General features: G+C 36.5%; 1 protein-coding gene across 9 annotated transcripts in view; it reads right to left on the bottom strand.

The window, feature by feature from the left end:
- Positions 1–14,055, bottom strand: part of LOC18443681 (tRNA synthetase beta subunit family protein) — a 51,556-nt gene extending 37,501 nt beyond the window's left edge. For all 9 annotated transcript variants that reach the window (XR_016055920.1, XR_016055921.1, XR_002282514.2 and 6 more), the window contains exons 1-8: positions 13,931–14,055; positions 12,740–12,995; positions 12,555–12,610; positions 12,345–12,448; positions 8,831–8,960; positions 8,614–8,729; positions 5,571–5,637; positions 1,140–1,181 (exon numbers count right to left, since the gene is read on the bottom strand). Coding sequence is in view for 3 of the 9 variants with exons in the window: in XM_006853863.4 (XP_006853925.1) it covers positions 1,140–1,181; positions 5,571–5,637; positions 8,614–8,729; positions 8,831–8,960; positions 12,345–12,448; positions 12,555–12,610; positions 12,740–12,797 (573 nt within the window). In the remaining 6 variants the exon portion in view is untranslated. The remainder of the gene's footprint in view (positions 1–1,139; positions 1,182–5,570; positions 5,638–8,613; positions 8,730–8,830; positions 8,961–12,344; positions 12,449–12,554; positions 12,611–12,739; positions 12,996–13,930) is intronic.
- Positions 14,056–19,970: the final 5,915 nt, after the last annotated feature.

The raw sequence follows: 19,970 nt of genomic DNA, 5'->3' as shown, positions 1-19,970 counted from the left end.
TATAGTGAATAACAGCATCCCATAGATGGTCTGGATGTGTTGCGAAGCAACACCACCATCTGTCAAGCAAAGCTAAGTTAAACTGTTGGACCTTTTCATTTTTGGTTCTGAAATTTTTCTTCTTCTTTTTTTAACAATATATTCTTTCTGGGCACCAAATCCACCACAACTTAAATTGTTGGACCTTTTCATTTTTAGTTCTGAAGTTTTTCTTCCTTTTTGTAATTTTTTTTTAAGAGTTAATATAGGGAATTTTAAGACTTATAATGAAGTCAGCAATAAGTGCAGACCAAACAAAGACATACTGCAAGCAGGGAACCCGCATATCGAATTAAGATCGTAGCCAGAAATGGTGAAGCAAAAAGAGAAAAAAGAGGAAGAAGATATAAAGAGAAGAGGGTAAAGCAACAACAAAAAGGACACAGCTTTGCATAAGGATGTGCTGTTAATCTTAGTTGGCTTCCAATAGGGCATTGTGAACTGTGATCCTCCAAGGATCTCCTAGATCCCTAATGTCCTCAACTAACAGTAAATAACATGTGAACAGCAACCCTTTAATTGAAACAAATAAACACAAAGCATTTGTGGCAACCAAAATTACAGAGCAAAACTTTCATTTGCATAACACTAGTGAAAAATAAGAGAACTCCCAGTTACCAAATGACTAGGCAGTTCCGAAATTGTTCAAGGGCATAATCAGTCAACCAAACATTGATTAAGAACAATTATTGCCTGGTCATATTCCCTAGCCATGCTTTTATCAAATGGACAAGTCAGATTTTCACAATAGTTAATAACAACTCATTGCATTCTCACTGCCTTCTGTAGCCAACCCCAAAAAGTTGGGAAAAGGCTCCAATGATAATTATGATGATGCTTCTCACTGCTAATTTCTTCACCACAAAAAATGAAAAATTGGATAAAATAATCACAGAAATAGAACTCTAATTAGTAACAAAGTTGACTTCTAGGTTAAGGATATTAGAAGGATGAGATCGGTCAAAAAAAAAAAAAGAATTACAGAGAAGGCTTGAAAACAAACAAAATGAGGTAATGGTATCTCTTCATAGAGCATTTGCAAGTTGTAACTTAGTATGACCAAACAAAATATAATGTATATCAATGATGCACATATTTACCTGCTTCAATGGCACAAAATTGATCTCTGTAGGTGGCAAAGCCTGGAAAAGAATTATGTAAGGTCAATTGCAATTTATGTTAAATGCTGTAGGCATCCCACATACAAAGGATCCAAGAAATGACTTATAAAAAACAACAAAGGGGTATACATTACAAGAAGTTATTAAGACCATTCAAAATTGAAGTAAGAGCGATGACTCATTACCGACTTCACAAATCCATCAAAATAAATTGACTAAAAAGAGAACGCACGATAATCTTTATCCACTAGTGAGCATACTTTTTCTGTAGCCATTAAAGAAGAAAGATGCAAAACCAATGCAGCTCTTGAAGGAGTAAAAATCTTGGTCCGGAGCTTCGAAGGACCAGTTAAAATTGAAGAAGATTTGTTAAATTTGTTAAACTTATTAAAAAGTGTCTCACAAGTACCTTGCAAACTAGACAATTTTCACAAAATATCTAGAGTCTATTGGGAAAAATTTGTATTATTAATTTCATATGCTCCAAGAGATGCCAATGAAGTCGAGGTGGTGTCTTTGGGAGTGCAGGCCACATTAGGCTTTCTTTATAATTCATACTTTAATGTTGTTTACATATGAAAAAAAAAAGAACATATATATATATATGGAAGCAAAATTCATGCTTTATGAGATTTAGAATAAATAAGAGTTCACCTCTTCATCTAATTGAAAAAGAGAGCCTATGCCTCTCCATTTTAACTTTATTTGGTGGAAACCGTGGAATGCAAGTCGAACGTCCTCTCAGGATACATGGATGGTATATAACTCAAAATTTGGATGCATATTTTCTGTTTTTCTACATGAGATGGTTCTTATGTTCATAGAGAATCCAATTCAGAGCTCATAGTTTAATGCTTTTATTGGGAGTAATAAAATTATAAAACTCACCAATAAAAAATTTCCGCAACATTGTTTGTTCTGTGCCTTTTCACAGTCCCATTGAAGATTATAAGATCCTAAATACCTAACTACCTAGCATCTCGCACTTATGGTTATGGTCATCAGTGACAAAGAGCCAACTTTTTACTAGTATATCTTCCTAATCACATGTGAATCATGCCACATATATCAAATCAGATCCTAGCATATGATGTGAAACCATTGTTACCAGGAACAGGAGAGTGGGGAGCTCTAGGATGGAAGCGAGAATGCCGGAGCAAAGCAGACTCAAAGATCTGTAGCTTACGGAACCACATCCGTAGTTGAGGGACCGAGTCTCCTAACATTAAGGAAGCGCGTTCCACGACTGCAGAGGAGCTAACACTAAACTAAATGGAATCGTGGTTTGTTGAGCTCTCCCAAAGACCACTTATCCAAGGTATTCTAGTTCAGGAGCAATTTCAATTCAACTGTTATTTAAGCAAGTTTCACTCAAAAAAATTACTCATGTGGGTCCATCATAAAAATTTCACACCTACCTACATCAGTCTGCCTACGTAGACACCCGACCTTATTTTTGGCACCAATCAGTTGGATTGGACGACTTGCCCCCTCAACTATTAATTTATGATGATATTTAAGAATGTTGCAATAGATTGTTTTCAAAAGGAAATGTTGTGATAGATAAGCTGTCCTTTGAAAAACAAAACAAAGGAAAGACATTGCCATATAATTCTCAATAGCTCTCTACTGTTAAATATTGCTGGGCTAAAGGACATATAGACAAGAAAGACATCACATTTCAAAGCATATATGTTATTCCATCACCCATAAGGCAACCCCATGAGTGGCTCAATCTGGTGACAAACACTCGAAAGGTCAACAGGACCCAATGAACTAAGCCCAAGGAAATTAATCCTACTGATCCCAACCTCATTCCTTGAATAGAACGGCAACTCGACTATATCTTCTATCTCCTTCCATCTTCTTCCTTCTCTTTCCCATCCCTCTCTTGTTGCATTTCTTTAAAACTAGTCGCAAGTCATGATTCACAAGACGTATAAAATTGTAACATATTCAAATATATAGTAGAGATGTAATTTTTCCTGATCTTGCTCTTTTAGGGCGAGCTAGGAAAGACTATTTTTCTTTAGTAAGTATATTTTCTAGTTACTTTGAATATAAACTTGAGGCTTAACAACTTTTCATTAACTTTAGTAGCCAACTGCTGTGTGTTCACATAGGGGGCTCACAGTTGAGAAGATTGAAGTTAAGCATACATTTCACTAAACTGTTCTATGACAAATTTATTAGAAAAACACTTTTATGCATGGTTAGTGAACGGGGCAAAAACAATTGGAATCTTATTCATATTAATAAAATATAATTAGTGGTAAAAATAGATGACCATAAAGAACCGAACAATTGTTTCATGCAGGCTGGACTGCATTTCTACAATACGCGATCTAGAGGTATAAAGCATCCATCTTAAAGATAGATGCAAATATGTGGTCCATCTAAAAACAATTGTAACTAACGGTATATATACTTTCTTAATATAATTATCATTTCTAGTTTTCAATTATTATTATTATTTTTCATATTGATGATCTCCATGTTAAAGATTATATATACTCTAAAAATTAGGAACAAAGTATATTTAAAAAATATAGGATTGCCAAGCCCATATTTTTACAATATGCAGGCTAGTCGCGTATGCTAACCACGTCCTAAAGAACCAAAGGAAGCTTTATTTGTTGGGCTTGTCAATTAGACCCAAGTCAAGCCCATGCTTCTCCATGCAAGGCCCAACTCCCCAACAAAGCATAGTGTCAAATGCATAATTGGATCGAGAACCCAATGAACTCTCTCTCACTTTTATATTATCATCATCATTATTATTTAAGATTTATCCCAAATATTAAGGATCAACTATACGAATTATGTTCAACTATCCGCTCTATCAAGGGCCATGCCTTCAGTCAGACCACAAATCATCATATTACTTCTCAAAATTTCTATCTATATCGTTTTGGGTCTTCTCCTAATCCTTTTAAAGCCCTTCCAATTGAGCCAAATCAACCGGTGCCCTCTATTACATACATATAAGGATTAATATTATAATGGGTTGTGCTGGGTGTATTTATCAAAAGTCATTGTTTGTTCCTAAAAAAGTTCTTTATAGGTAGCCTAATTATTAAGTAAGAGTACATAAATATTTTTTGCCAAAGTAGATGGTAGTTTAAAAACCAATGTCCTAGAACTTTATTAGTACAAGTACCTTCATTCTTTAGTAACAATTTTAACGACATGCTTTTGATATAACAAAGATACCCCTTGTGTTTTTAATACTAAGTATATATGGAAAAGCATACGAAGAGACCATTTAATTTTTAAAAAAAATTATATAGGTGGATGTATAATGATAGTCCATCGAAAATATATATATATATATCAATGGCCTAAATATTTTCTTCAAAATTGTCGGTTTTCGTTTTCAAAATTAACGTCTTTTTTTTTTTTTGCTTATTAATAATTTTCATGTAGAGATTATATAAACTTGAAAAATAAAATCCAAAATCTATCTCAAATATAGATCATGAAACAAGGCCACATATCTACATGCAATGAGACCATTTACCTTTGGTACATGGTGGTCATAATTAATCTTGACCATTGGATGTGAAATTGGATGGCTACATTTATTCTATTGATCAAGCTCAAACTTTAAAACAAATTTTCTCAAATTTTGTGACACACCCAAGCTATCAGATTTGTAGGTCACAAAAAACCTAAAGGTCCACACTCAACTGTATATGAACAAGAAAAAAGGCTAGTGAAACTCAATCCCAAAGCAGAAGTACTTGATTCCCACAAGTGGAATCATGGTTCCAGTTACTCATGGAACTATGATTTTGAGCATAAGGATCTGGATCCCATTAACCTAGGATTTAGTTCCTCCATTTCCAGGATCGAGATCCCTAAATCAATGGGTTTGCCCGGAATCGAGATCCTGGGCCTCAGAACATGGGATCAACATTTGAGCTTCTGGAATGGGAGCGACACCCTCCTTATAAGGTCCCTGTAACCATGTATGAAACAGTAATAGTCTTCTTTACTACTACATGGACCACAGTATCAAACTCAAGACAAATCTGGTTTGAAGCATTGCTTTGATACAAAAAAATTTAGACGCACTCTTGACAATGATTAACAACAACAGCCACAAAATAGATTCACCTGCATGCAAATGTATGTGTGTGTTATAATGTAATTTTTCAACACTTCATCAACCCAAAGAAAACAAGGCAAAGGAAGCATTACTCAAGAATAAACTTGGAAACTATTTAATAATTTTCAAGAGTACAAAATGACTACAAACATAATCAGTGTCTACATACTGGTAAGGCACAACAATTTCTCATACATCTACTAAGACAAGATCCTTGGGATCAGCAAACTGGGGGGAAGCCACCAAAGAAAAGAAATGTGATGCCTTCAGCAACAAATTGCAAATAATCAATTGATTACCTCATATGTGAAAGGACCTTGTAGAGTATCCAAATCATGGGTCCCTATAGCAACCAGAGTTCTCCTCCTGGTACAAAGAGAGGTATTTCAACTCCAAAAGCTTGGCATAAAGAAAGTTTGCAAGGAATCATGAAAAGTTGTGTCAGTTCTATGGCTCCAAAAACATATTTTTTTTTGAAAAGGTTAACATTGTATTACTTGGTATGAAGTGTACAAGATGGAAGAGGCCAAATTTACCCCCTAAGGGGTGGACTGGAAAAATACAGACAGCGTATCATATACAAAAAGGGCTTATGCCCGATGTAAATGTTTTACATGAAGCTTTCAAAATATACAAAAAATGAGGAGGCCTAGAAAAGCCAGGTGATGAGTTATGGATGCGAGCTGAGCCAGAGGTCTTGTGCAAAAAAGGGGACGACCCCGGCTTGATCTTGTAAATGCATATTAGCTCCCTCTTTCGCCAAGCGATCCGCGAAGTCATTGGACGTCCTCCATGTATGCTGCCAAGAGACGTCCATATCACTGCAAAGGTGATCAATTTCATCAAAAGTATTGGTTAGGTACCATGGCCGAAGGGAAGCCCTACTAGCCCATGAGAGAACATTTTTTTAATCTCCTTCTATGATGAGGTGTAATCCCCAAGAGCGATTAAACGTTTTCAGGCCTTGAAGGAGGGCCAAGGCTTCAACAATTTCTACTTCCAAGAAGCCTAGGTGCTCTGAGAAGGTAAGAAAAACATTTCCTTGGTGGTCTCTAAAAACCCCCCCAGCCCCCGCCAGCCTAGGGTCCCCTAAGGAGCAACCATCAAAATTTAGCTAGATGGTTCCTTCTGGGGGCGGTTGCTAAAAGCTGGATCTTTGTGGTTGTCGTGGGCAGTGGAAGAGAATATTTTTCCATTGGGGGAGGAACTGGGTCCTTTGTATACCCGAGAAGGCCTTGTGGTTTGAGGCCCAGAAGGTTACCATGGAGATTGCCTTGTACAGGAGAGTTGAAGCTTGTAATTTTGAACCTCGGAAGATTCGGTTGTTTCTTTCCACCCAAATGGTCCACAAGGCTGCCGCTAAGGTAGCTTTCCAAAGGGCTCTGCCAGCCTTTGGCCATGGAGTATGAAGCTCATAGGAGATGAGCGCTTTTACCGTTGGTATAGTGACTCATTCGATGGCAAAGAGTTGCAAAATTTTCCCCCAAAGTTCAAATGAGAAGTCACAGTGTAAGAAAAGGTGGGGGCTTGACTCCTCATCATTTTGGCATAAAGCACATCTGTTGGGGAAAGGAATCCCTCTCTTTTGGAGGTGGTCAGTAGTGAGAGTTTTGTGGGAGCAGGCTAGCCAGTTGAATGTTTGGACCTTAGGTGGAGCAAAAGTAGACCACACTTTCGAAGCGACTGAGGTGGGGTTGGCCGGAAAGATGGGAGGCTGTGAAAGGATTTTATAAAAGGAGGCCACCGAGAACTCACCCTAAGGGATGGGTGTCCAGACCAAAACGTCTCTCCCTTGGTTTGGAATAAATTGAGAGTGAAGGCCTGTTAACAACACTTGAAAGTGGTCAAACTCCTCTTCGGTTATGTTTCTCCGAAAGGAAGGGTTCCAGGCTCTTCGTTCTCCTATAAGAACCAATTCCTCGGCCACTGTTGCTTCTTGATTGGTAGCCAGCGAGTAGAGAGCTGGGAAAGCCTCCCACAGTGGTGAAGAACCTAGCCATAGATCTGACCAGAATCTCAAACGGGAACACTCTCTCGAATGATATCTAATTTGTTTTTTGAAGTGAGGCAAGGCCGAAGAGAAGGATTTCCATGCTCTTGAGGCATTATGTCTGTGGGACTTCTATGGCACCCATGGTCCTTCAGGTATCCCATACTTGTTTCTTAAGACCTGAGCCCAAAGGGAATCAGGCTGGGTTGCAAGTCGCCACCACCACTAGCCTAAAAGAGCAAGATTATGCTTTCTGAGAACCCTGATACCTAGGCCACCCTGGTTTTTTGGAATGCAATTGTTGTCCCAAGCCACTAGATGGAATTTAGTCTTCTGAGCCTGCCCTGACCATAGGAAGTTACGCATGAGCTGGTCCAAGCGATTAGCCACTTGAGCAGGCATATGGAAGAGAGACATTAGGTAGACTGGAGAGTTAGATAAGGTAGCTTTAATCAGGGTCGACCTGCCTGCCATAGAGAGGAGGCTACCTTTCCATCCCGCCAAGCATATGTCCACCCTATCAATGACAAGGGACCATTGACCTTTTTTAGGTTTGCCTAGTCCGAGAGGGAGACCTAGATAGGTTGTAGGGAGGTCCTCCACTTTACATTCCCAGTTGGGAATGAGCCCTCTAATCTCAACATTTGAAATTGCTACCCCCATCATTTTTTATTTTTCCACGTTGACTTTGAAGCCAGTTGCTACCTGGAAGCATTTGAGGAAAAGGTTCAGGATATCTACTTCCCTAAGGGAGGCGTCTAAGAACACCAGAGTGTCATTCGCATATTGCAAATGGGACACTGTTGGACCTTTATGGCTCCAAAAACATATTCACATCTCATAACCAAGAAAATGGGAATATGTTTATATTACAATTGCCAGGATGGGACTAGAAAGAACTTGTACAATATGCCTAGGAAAGGAGATGCTAGAAAAAGAAGCAAGTCATGAAAAAGGAAATATCTAGAAAAATTACAAGAAATTCCAAGATGCAACGCTAAGAAAGCACTAGAGAAATGCATCACCCCAAAAGTTGCATGTAGTCAACAAAAGTGTACTAGAAAGTAGAAACAGTTGGGAAACAATCAGAGGAAATGCAGCTAAATGAACAATTAATCAATAGTAGGAGATCAGTAGGAAGTGTATGAAATGCGTCTTCCATATAGATCATAAATATTTACAGGTCAAGTTGGCCTTCTTTTATGTTTTTGACAGTAAAGATTCATTTGAATCAAAAATCCAAACAAGAACAAAATAAGTATCGTATAATCCACAAACGAGGTTCTACAAAAAATGAAATGGAAAGAATTAGCCTTTAAAAAAAAATTAGTTAACTTTGTGAATCTAACTACCTGCAAATATTTTGATGGAGCCTATCTTGGAGATCAATGAAGCTATTATATCTAGCTTCATCGAAAGTGATCCCTCTTAGAACAGCACAAACAATGTAGGGGCGAATGCGTGCAGTCTGCATTGAATAAACAAATGAAAGAACAAATAAAAAATCTTTTTGCAAATTCATAATACAAATTAGAAATGCTTCCTTGAAGACAACCTCATGTAGCATACCTCAGGCCGTATGTAAATTTTATGCATGGAACTAACTGGAACGTCAGCCAAAGTATATGTTGGTGTCTGTTGACTTCCAACAAAAATCCGAAGGGCTTGTGCAAGCCCTTCAAGGCACAGCAGGTCATATCTGTTTATTAACACGAAAAATATGAAATATTTTTTCCTTTCTTTTTTTGGATTGATAAGAAGGAAAAATATTATTCACCACCCGACCAAAAAGAAAAAAAGATCAAAATCATTACAAATACATCAAAGCACAACATTACAACCATATAGGAGAGTACCCAAATTGTATTGCAAGTGGCAGGTCAAAGGCACTATAGCAGTTATCTAAAAGTGCGCAGCATAGCAAGCAAGCTATACAATCCTAGTCTTTTAGATAGTAAAAAAATGAAGAAACTCAAAAGTAAGCTTCAAGTGTTCAGTTTTTCCATTTTCTTTTTTTTTGGATGGTACGACACTTGAAACAAATGAAACATGATGCGTCCCCATTCAATCTAACGTTTATAACACTACCACTGATAATGCCTTGAAGAAGTTCCAAGCATTACCCATGTATCAGAAGCTTCTTCCCAAAAATTCTTATAAACAGTCCATAAGTGGATTTAATATATGAATCCTTAAGCAAAACATAGCTTAAAAAGTACAAAAAACTGCACAGGCTAAATGGGCAGCACTCTCCATATGTGACCATTAATGTTTGTGAGTACTTATGGCATCTCCATCCCGCAAAATTACTCCAAGTCTCCAATGACACCCACCTAAAACCCAACTATGCAACCTATCATATCCACTCCACCTCATAAATATAGAACTTCATCTCCATGTAATTAGCTACTATCGAAACATTCAATTTTTTGTTGAACATTTCTAGAGGCAAATTTCAATAAACAAATGCATTTTTAGAAAAATGTGTTTGTCAATACTGTAAAGCTTTGTTAAGCAAATGCAATTTATCTAGAAAGAAAACCAAAACACTAGGCTCAACAAACACACACCACAAATTTACCTTGAAGAAAAGAAAGAAAAAGACTAGGTAAGTCGTCCATATAGTCTGCCATGACATATTCTAATAGACTAAAGATTCTTAAAAAACAGGAATATATATTTTTACTTCTCTTCTAGAGGTGGTAATGGGCTGGGTGGCCTGGCCCTCAAACTCTAGAGCCTGGGCCCCATAATGTGGCCCGAGGGCCTAGCAGGGGGCACGGCTAGCCCTGTTTGGCCTGGCCTAGTCCAAGCCTATTTTTTTAGTTTTTTCCTTTAGTTTTTTTATGTGATTTTATTTCGCCTGGCCCAGCCCCACCCGCCCCCACAGGGCCAGGGCCCTGGCCTAGGCCAGCCCCATGGACACTAGGGCCAGGGCTGGCCCGGCCTTTTGCCAGCCCTAATCTCTTCCAACAGCAAGACCCACACAGCTAACCATATAAAATATTTACGCAACCTTAGCTTCAATTCTCTAGAGCACTAGATCCCACAAATTATCACTACAAATTCCAAAAAATGACAAAAGACTAGTAATAATAAGAAGGACGCCACTCTCATAACTGTGACCATGAACAACTACAAGGCCCTGATTTTTGAATGTTCATAGACCATTAATGTTCACTTATCCCACCAAAGGAAGGAAAATAATAATAACTTCTCTGCAAAGAAAAATGAGCGGGTTATTAACAGAGTTGAGATTTCTCTTCTCATTCTTTCCATGATGGTTCAAATTGATAACAAATATTTGCAAAACAGGATGTATCCACAGATTCCAGCATAAAATCAACCTATAGACAGTCGACTATCAAATAGCATTTATTATTCCCACGCAGTGATTTAAAAATTGGCGAGTCGCAACGGACTTGCACGAGTCGGCACAGGATTCGGTAACCCCGTGCCGATTATTTTGTAAAACCGGAAATCGCCCGGTTCTAGATGATGTCATACACCGGCCAGAATCAGCCCGTATGACGTCAGAATATCGCCGATTCTCAACAACAAGTGGCGCGACACGTGACAACCTTCATCCCTGTTGGCGACACGTGGCCGCAAACCTTCAACCCGTCCGAGATGCCCTCACGCTTTCACGCGCGCACTTAGAATCATGTGACAAAGCAATTTAGATGCATATATGTAACTCTCATTCTTCAATGTGGGATAATTCCCACAAGCAGTGCATTAAATTAAGACAATTGAATAAGTATTATTAATATGGAAACTTTACACATATGCAGAGACGTGGCTTTATGGTTATCACTCGGCTTTATGGTTATCACTCCTACTTACCTATTAGACGTTTGAGGTTCGAATCCTAACCAGCGCGTGTAATTTTATTTAATTTTTATTGTAAAAAAAATAATCAGGAAATAAAGTTGTTAAAAAAAATTAATTTTCGTTGTAAAAAAAAATAAGCAGAAAATGAAGTCGTTAAAAAAAAAAAAATTTAAATTTTTGTTGTAAAAAAAATTAAGTAAAAAATAAAGTTGTTAAAAAAAAAAAATATTCCATTTGAAATCTCTCTCTTTCTACTAACAATCTCTTTCACTAAATTTATTCTAGAAATCTAAAAAATTAAAATTTTGAAAAATTAAAGTGTTATTTCGAAAATTGGTACACATTATAATAATTTCTATCTTGATAACCAAATCTTTTATTTTATTTATTAATTTTTGCATTATAAATCATGTAATGTACTATTTTTCTTATAGTTGTCAATAATATATTTTAAATTTGATGATATTATAAAATATTTTGGATTTGTTACTAAAAATAATTCTAAAATGTAAACCAACAATTTTAATTTCAGAATATAATATTATAGTTAGTTAGGTTGTAATAATTTGGGTTTTTTTAGTGGATTAGGGTTTTCTGCCAATTCGAGATTTCAGTGGCCATTTTTTTATCTATTTAATCTAGTCTTTATTGTAGTCCATGAATGATTATATACTTTGTCCATGATAATTCTATGATTTTTCTTTTGTGCGATGTAAACTTAATAGTTAATATAAGTTTATACAGGGAAAGAACATCTCAATATTCACAAATTGATGAAAAAAATGAAAGTTAACAATGTAGTACCCTCATTTCTTATTGGATTCCTAAAAGACAACATTTATAATGAATTTTAATACTTTTTTTGGATTTTTTTAAAGCTTAATCCGACCGAGTCGGTCGATTCCCGATCCGGATCGCCGATTCACTGATCCGGATGGGTTTTTAGAGTGCCCGATCCGAGGCACCGATCCGTTTTTTAGACCATTGTTCCCACCTATCAAAGAAATTAACCAACTAAATTGAAAAGCAATTAAATTCTAAACAAAATGAACAGATAAGCAGATATTTTGCAATTTAAAAGTATTTCTGGAGCCACATATAAGCGATACTTCACATCTTGTGAGTACTTTTGTAATCACTTTTATCATATTAATATATATCGTAGACTTTATCACTATACATATGTATATATATAAGTATTCATAAGATTATGATCCAGTAGTCATCAGATAAATTGAACGTCAATTACCTATTAGCGGGCACCTCAATCTTGTAAATAACTTCTTCATCGCCATCAGCTCCTTCTTCCTCTTTCAAATGCTTTTCTTTCCTAATAATCGCTTTCTCAGTTGTCTACAAACAAGAAATTCAAAGTTTTAAACCAGTAAATATGCATTAATGGCGAGAAACTTCACTGCATCCAAAGCATTTTAAACACAAATTTGCGAAATTTACTTACTACATCATCGAGTTCAATTCCAAAGTCGAAGCAAAGCTCCTCAAATTCCTCCTGAGCTGCGAGTCAGAGGAAATCATGACAAAGAAAACATCAAACCCTAGAATAGGACAACAAGCAGCTCTAAACTCAAGATAATGAAATGAAAGGAAGCTAGATAGAGATGTAAAGGAAGAGGGAAAACTTACTGTAAGTTCTTCCTAGTTCTTCAAAGAGGCAATCCCTGCCAATGCTAACTGTAGGCATGGCGGGGAGGGGAGATAGAGAGAGGTGGAAAGCAAGAGAGAGGCGATTAAAAAAGGAGAAGGGAGAAGTTGCACATGCGACACCAAGAGTTCATAGGTGTGAAGGAGAAGGTAGCCTGAAAGTTGGGAACCTGTTTGATAAACCGTGGTGCTACTACTTTCTCCTGTTTGGTAATGTTGATGCTGGGAAAGCACAAAGCTGCATGTTTTAAACATTCATTATGTATTTCCATGATTTGATGCCTGTAATGTATATTTTCTAATATGATTTTCTTGCAACTACCTATCTAATGCATTTCTTACCATTTATGGTAAAGATTGGAATTTAATCTCACATCTATGTAACTTAAGAAAATTAATCTTCAGAGAAGTATCACAAATAATTTTACTACAAGAACAACGTCAACAACTTGTATAGCTAGATATACTAATCCCAAAACTCTGAATGCTTGGTATACAAGCATAATACAACATTGTGTGCAGCGCATAATATGTACCAATAAAGAACAAATTTCATAACCAGAAATTGAGAAATCAACGGGCCACAACATCCAAAGCAGAAAATAAACTAAACAAATACACCAGCAAAAAAAATAAAAAACAGAAGATAACCCATAAGACCCCAAATCTCTCCTCAAAGTCTTCAATCAACCAAAACCTCAAAACAGAAAGAGAGAGAGCCATTAACCCAAAACCCCTCAACATAAGAAAAAAAATACTAGAAAAGTTTAACACATTACCCTTATGATTAAAACCCTAAATCACATAACCAAAAGCAAGCCTTTCAATACCAATGCTACAGACTCTTGGAGCCAAAAACCCTAGATTGAGCCCAAATTTAGAGCCCTTTCGATCAAAACTCTAAAATACAGAAGCGAATTCAAGTCTCTCGAGACTCGTACAGAAAAACCTTATGACCCAAAACCCTAGAAAAAAACCTACGTCTTACACATGAGAGAGAATCCCACAAAGAAAGTTCACCATGAAACAATAGGATCCCAAAAACAAGGGATCTCGACGAAAATTTCAGAAATTCACGAAGAACAAGGAGAAGAAACATAGATACCATGAAAAGGAAGGAAGTTACTTTGTAGAGAGAGAGAGCTATACAGTAAAGGAAACGAGAGAATATACCTTTTTAGAAAGAGAAAGGAACAAACATCCTGCTGCAAAGTACCCGGCCCAAGGGGAACAGAAACTGATATAGCAGATGAGAGAGAGAGAGTACCCTTGTAGAGGGCGGTGGCGCTTTTGATGGCGCGAGAGACAGAAGAAAGCCAGAGTTTTATCGGGGTTCCTTGCCCGTTAACTTTCTGGGAAGGAAAATTGTGTCATTCGGGCTGGGCCGTATTGCTACAATATGCAGTCCAAAGGTATAAAGCGTCCATTTTAAAGATGGATCAAATAGGTGTTCCATAGTCAATTTATTAAGCCAAGATTCTTGATGTTATCGACCTTAAATAAGCCATCTTGAAACAAAAGTTCAAATATTTCAAACAAATGAGAATTAAATTTTCAAGAAATTTTAAAAAATGAGAACATTAGATCGATCAAGGAAGAAGTTTTTCGAACAAGTTTTCTCGAAAAAACGGAATTTTTTATTTAATATTATTTCTTTAAAACTGAAAATTTTTAACAAGATTTTAGAAAATCAAAAAAATTTATAGAAAAATGCCAACTGGCATTTTTATGGGACTTACAAGCTCCACATTAAGACGTCGACCGTAGTTGCCCGTATATCAAACACCGAGGTACTATTAATGTCAACCATTTGTTATGCAAACTGAACGGTCCATCCACATGTTGCCTTATATTAAACACGAACTTTCTATGCAGAGGTTATGTATTGTCGAGCTTTCTTTCCCTTGCAGCATAAAATATCTATACTTCCCCTACCATTCAGTCGTCCAATTTTGATCAAGTGAGTCACACTATTTGATCCTAGATCCAACACTTTAGAGTATTTTATTTTTAATTTTTTTAATACAAATTGTATGAATATAAAATTTGGTACATGCCATCGTCTTATTGCGGAGCACTATAAAAAATAATAAAAATAATTTTTTGATAAAATATAAATGATCAAAATACCCCTTGAATCTTTCAAGGGTATTTTGATCATTTTATTTTATTGAAAATATTTTTTTTATATTTTTACAAATACGAGTTTAATAGAGGATTGGAAGCCTAAAATTTAGTGTCAAAATATTTTAGATAAAAAATTAAAAATAAAATAGTGTAGCGACGTGATATTGTGATTGGGGCAATCTTAGCCCTCCATTTAGAATGGACGGTTGGATAAGGGGAAACATATAAGTTTTATGTTGTAAGGGAAGCATAGAAAGCTTACCCATATTTATGATCCGGCAAATCCGTAGTCCTTGTATTTCAACATGACAATAGAGAGAGAATTGGAAGAATTCTTTTTATAAGAGCCAAGCTTACCTATTGCATCACTTAGAGAGAGAGAGACTATGTTTGACTATTATTGTGCGAGGAAATTATATAACGAGACCACCATTTACCTTTTGTACAAAGTGATCACAATTGATCTTAACCATTGGATATAAAATTGGTTGGCTGGATTTATTTCATTAATCAAGCTAAGTTCAAAAAAAAATTATCTCAAACTTTATAATACACCCAAGCTATCAGATTTCACATTAGACGATTATAAGTAATTGTAATCTTTTTGTACAAAAGGTAAATGGTCTCATTGTATACAATCCCTATTTTGTGATCATCTCTTCGTTGTCATGTTTTCAATCGTTATGGAATCAGTCATATTTTCAATTGTTATGGAATCGGTCTTCTTTGAAGGATTTTGTTGTTGGGCAGAGGAAAAAGGAATGAAGTAAGAGAGTTGAAACGAGAATGAATTAAAAAGATGATGAGTATGGAAAGAGTAATAAACAATAGAGGTATACAGAGGAGGTTGAGGTTGGAGAGGGATGCAATTCCACTTTGGCTTTTTTGCTATAACCAATCCCTAAACCCTAATCTCTGAATCCTAAACCCTAATGCATTAGGACTAGAATTTGAGCGATGTCAAATCCATTGGTTTGAAAATATGGACGGTTAAAAAAAAACAAAAAAATCTATATTTTTTGTAATGACCAAACATATCCTCCTAAATAATCATCTTCCTAAAAAAATAGCCATGCCTTTTCTTATGATTATAGAATTTAAGAAACATTGTAAGAATATTTGCCCTTTTGGTTTGTATTTTGTACAGTATAGCAATTTTACCACATAATTTTTTTTTATAAAAAATCACCATATATAGATAATTATCTAGATTTCTCTTTTTTTAGGAATTCCCAATTCCTAAGGACCCTCTTGGACTGTACAGTATTACAATTTTGTCACATAAAGCTTTTAGAAAAACAATCAATTGAGACGAGAAGCGATCTGATGCAACTGTTGTATCATATTATGATGAAACGGTGAGTTGGCCAAATTTTAACCATTGGATTCTTGAGCAATCCAACGGATGAGATTAATGTTGGGTTTGGTGATAGTTAAATCACCATACCCATATTTTCTTCTAAAGATTATGGTATTATGGGAAATAAAAAATTAACTTTCTTGGGAAGCAAGAAAGTGATATCTTTATAAAAGAGTAAAGGATGACATAATACCCATCCTTTGAGGGTCACCCCTTTAATGGTTATGGGAATGGATCTCCAATATGGAGATGGATCTCCAAGAGAGAGAGACATGACCTTGAGAGATGGGCAGTATTCCCATGAGTTTTGGGTTGGTTAACTTCCACTTCTAGAGAGAAAAAATCACTATATTGCTCTCGAGGTTATCTTTCCAGTTGCAATATTGCAGTGGGAAAGAGGATGTTAATCGACAATGTTGCTCGGTCGAGAGAGCGGGTTTAAAAGTGAAGATTGGTGATGGTCTTTTATCGAACGTTTAGATATAGGTATTATCTCTTGTAACTCAAAACTGTAATCTTCATTGTGATAGTAGATTTCTAGTTGCCGAGGCTATGGATGTAGTCCTACGGGGTGAACCACATAAATCGTGTGCTGTTGTGGTGTATTTTTTATGTTTGCTTTATTTCTCGCACTCGATTTATAGTTTTATTCATCTACTTCATATTTAGTCAATCATGTACACGATCTTAGGCGGGTTCTGGTATTTGGGATTCCCGTTTCCTCAAGCTAGGGGTTTACAAGAATCCTGCAATTGGCATTAGAGCAACACAAGGTGTGTACGGGGGGCTAAGGCTTGCACTAAACAAATGATGAATGGTGGAGTTTGATGGATACATGATTTGAGGTGGAGAAATATGGAGGCAAAATGTTTGTGAAAATTCCAAAATGGAAGCAAGTGAGAAGAAATCAAGAAAGGAGAAATATGAGGGCAAAGTGTTGGTAAAAATTCCACATTGGAGGCAAGTATGAAGAAATCAAGAAATCTATTCAATGAAGGTTATCATGACAATTATGGTGATTTTGCTATCAAGGCGAAGATTGGTGAGTTTAGTGATAGTTAAATCACCATACCCATATTTTCTTCCAAAGATTAGGGTATTATGGGAAATAAAAAATTGACTTTCTTGGGAAGCAAGAAAGTGATATCTTTATAAGAGAGTAAAAGAAGACATAATATTCATCCTTTGAGGGTCATCCCTTTGGGGGTTATGGGAAATGGATCTCCAATATGGAGATGAGGCTCCAAGAGAAACATGGCCCCTGAGAGAGGGGCGGTATCCCCAAGAGAGACATAGCCCCTGAGAGAGGGGCGATATTCCCATGAGTTTTGGAGTGATTAAATTCCACTTCTAGAGAGAGAAAATATCTATATTGCTCTTGAAGTTATCTTTCCAGTAGCAGTATTCCGGTGGGAAAGAGGATATTGATCGACAGTGTTACTTGGTCGGGAGAGCAGGTTTCGAAAGAAAGATTGATGATGGTCTTTTACGGATGTTTAGAGATAAGTATTATCTCTTGTAATCCAAAACTGTAATCTTCATTGTGATAGTGGATTTCTAGTTGCTGAGGCCGTAGATGTAGCTCTACAAGATGAACCACGTAAATCGTGTGTTATTGTGGTGTGCTTTTTATGTTTACTTTATTTCTGGTACTCGATTTATAGTTGTATTCATTTACTTCACATTTAGTAAATCATGTACACGATCTTGGGTGGGACTCGATATTTGGGATTCCCGGTTCTGCAAGCTAGGGGTTCACGAGAATCCTACAATTAAGACCTATTTTATATGAATTTAAAAACCCCAAATCTGTGTGCCTCTATCTCCTGCTCTTCTCTCCTAACTGTGGCCTCTCTCTTGTCCTCTCCCACCTCTCTCTCTACCAGCACGCTTTCCTCTCCCTTCACTCCGCTCACACTCCTCTTGTCCCTCTCTCGTCTGTCTTCTTCTTCTCATCATCGCCCCTGATCCTCTCTTTCTCTCTTCTTCCATCCCCAAGCTTTCTTTATCTTAGTTCCTCACTCATTTTCTTCCTCCATCTCTCTCATTGCTCCCAAAAAAAGAGGACTTTAAATCACCAGCAAACTTAGAAACTCCAAATAGCCAAATCAATATGGCTCAAGAACCTCAAACAAATAAAAGCTTTTGGTGTAGAAGGTGCATTTGGCTCCAAATAGCCAAATCAGGGCAACTTGGCAGAAATTTTGGCTTGTGACCATGAGGAAGCAATATTTGGAGTTAAAAAGGCATTGAAAAGTCTTATATCAACTTGCATTGATGAGAGTTTGATCATGCAGGCCACATATCAAATTAAGCCAAATCTTAGTGGAGGCATGAGAAGTAATGTGGATATCCTTGAAATAATGATAGAAACCCGGTCCTTGAAGTAATGTGGATATCCAATGTCCTCATGTCTAAAGGAAAAAGTTTATATAGAGTTGAGGCTCTAAACTATCAAATTAGAGGCCACATAAAAAATTTCACTAGAAGAGGTTGTTTTGATGCCCAAATATCTTCAAATTGATCATCTCAATATCAAGATGCATGGATATGAGAAAAAAATGGATTTCAAGTTTCGGAAATAGTGCATCTTGTAACGCATTTTTGGAACGTCAATTTTCAAGGTTTTATAGATCTGCTGGATCTACGCATTTTTGGACTGTCAATTTTTAAGATTTTAAAGTTTCCATAGATCTGCTCAATCTACACTATTTTTGAAGCTTTAAATTTTATAATTAAAGATGACAATATATTTTAGGGCTATCACAAAGATTTTCAGTATTGAAACCACATTGCTCGACACTATTTGAAGTTGAGCTCTCTATTTTGATGGTTTAGAGGCACACTTTTCTGAAATGCCTATGTTATAAGCACTTTAGGTCAACTATTTAACACTCTTTAGGTTTTCTTTCTCCTTCTTAAGAAAGGCTTATTTTGGTGCATTTGATTCTATGTATTTAAAAGCCTCAATGATAAACTTGAGCAATATTGCATCAAGTGATTGTTCATGTTAGGAAATATGACGATCCATCCTTTTTTTATTCCTCAAACCAAAGCCTTCTCTTTTAAAGATTATTCTTCCAACGGCATTTGTCGCCCTTTGTGTTAATGGGCCGAGACCATTTCAGTCAAGTTGAGTCACATGATAAGCCAGCAGGCTGCTCAAGTAAGCCCGATGTATTTTGTGGATGGGACCCGGCCCAAAAATGTTGAGTTTCCAGATGGTGTTTACTTCAAATTTTCCTGGTTCTTTTCTCGTTCAAAATGAGCAATAATTCCCATCAAATTGTTGCTGGAATTTCTTTAGCTCAAATTTGAGAGATTGTTCATGTTATTACCATGTCCAAAGTAACTGGCGCTACGTCTCCTTTCCATTTTGGACCGGATCCGGCCCAGAAGTGCTGAGTTTCAATTTTTGTGGTTCTTTTCTTGTTCAAAATGAGCAGTAATTCCCATCAAATTGTTGCTGAAATTTATGCAGCTCAAATTTAAGAGATTTTTACTGTTATTACCATGTCCAAAGGAAGTGGCGCTATATCTCCATTCCATTCCATTTCCATTCAAGACTTTTGTTTCCACGTTATTACCATGTCCAAAGGAAGTGGCGCTATATCTCCATTCCATTTCCATTTCCATTCAAGAGTTTTGTTTCCACACCTATTAGAGACTGTGAAGATTTTTTTTAGTAATTCATTAGGGATGACGAGCCCCTACTTGTTTTTGAAA

Source organism: Amborella trichopoda, chromosome 5 (assembly GCF_054954075.1).
Source record: "Amborella trichopoda isolate Santa Cruz 75 chromosome 5, AtrichopodaSantaCruz75HAP2 v2.0, whole genome shotgun sequence".
In the NCBI taxonomy this organism is placed as follows: Eukaryota; Viridiplantae; Streptophyta; class Magnoliopsida; order Amborellales; family Amborellaceae; genus Amborella; species Amborella trichopoda.
Note: the sequence above shows the minus strand (reverse complement) of the source record. Positions and strands in the feature narration are given on the sequence as shown.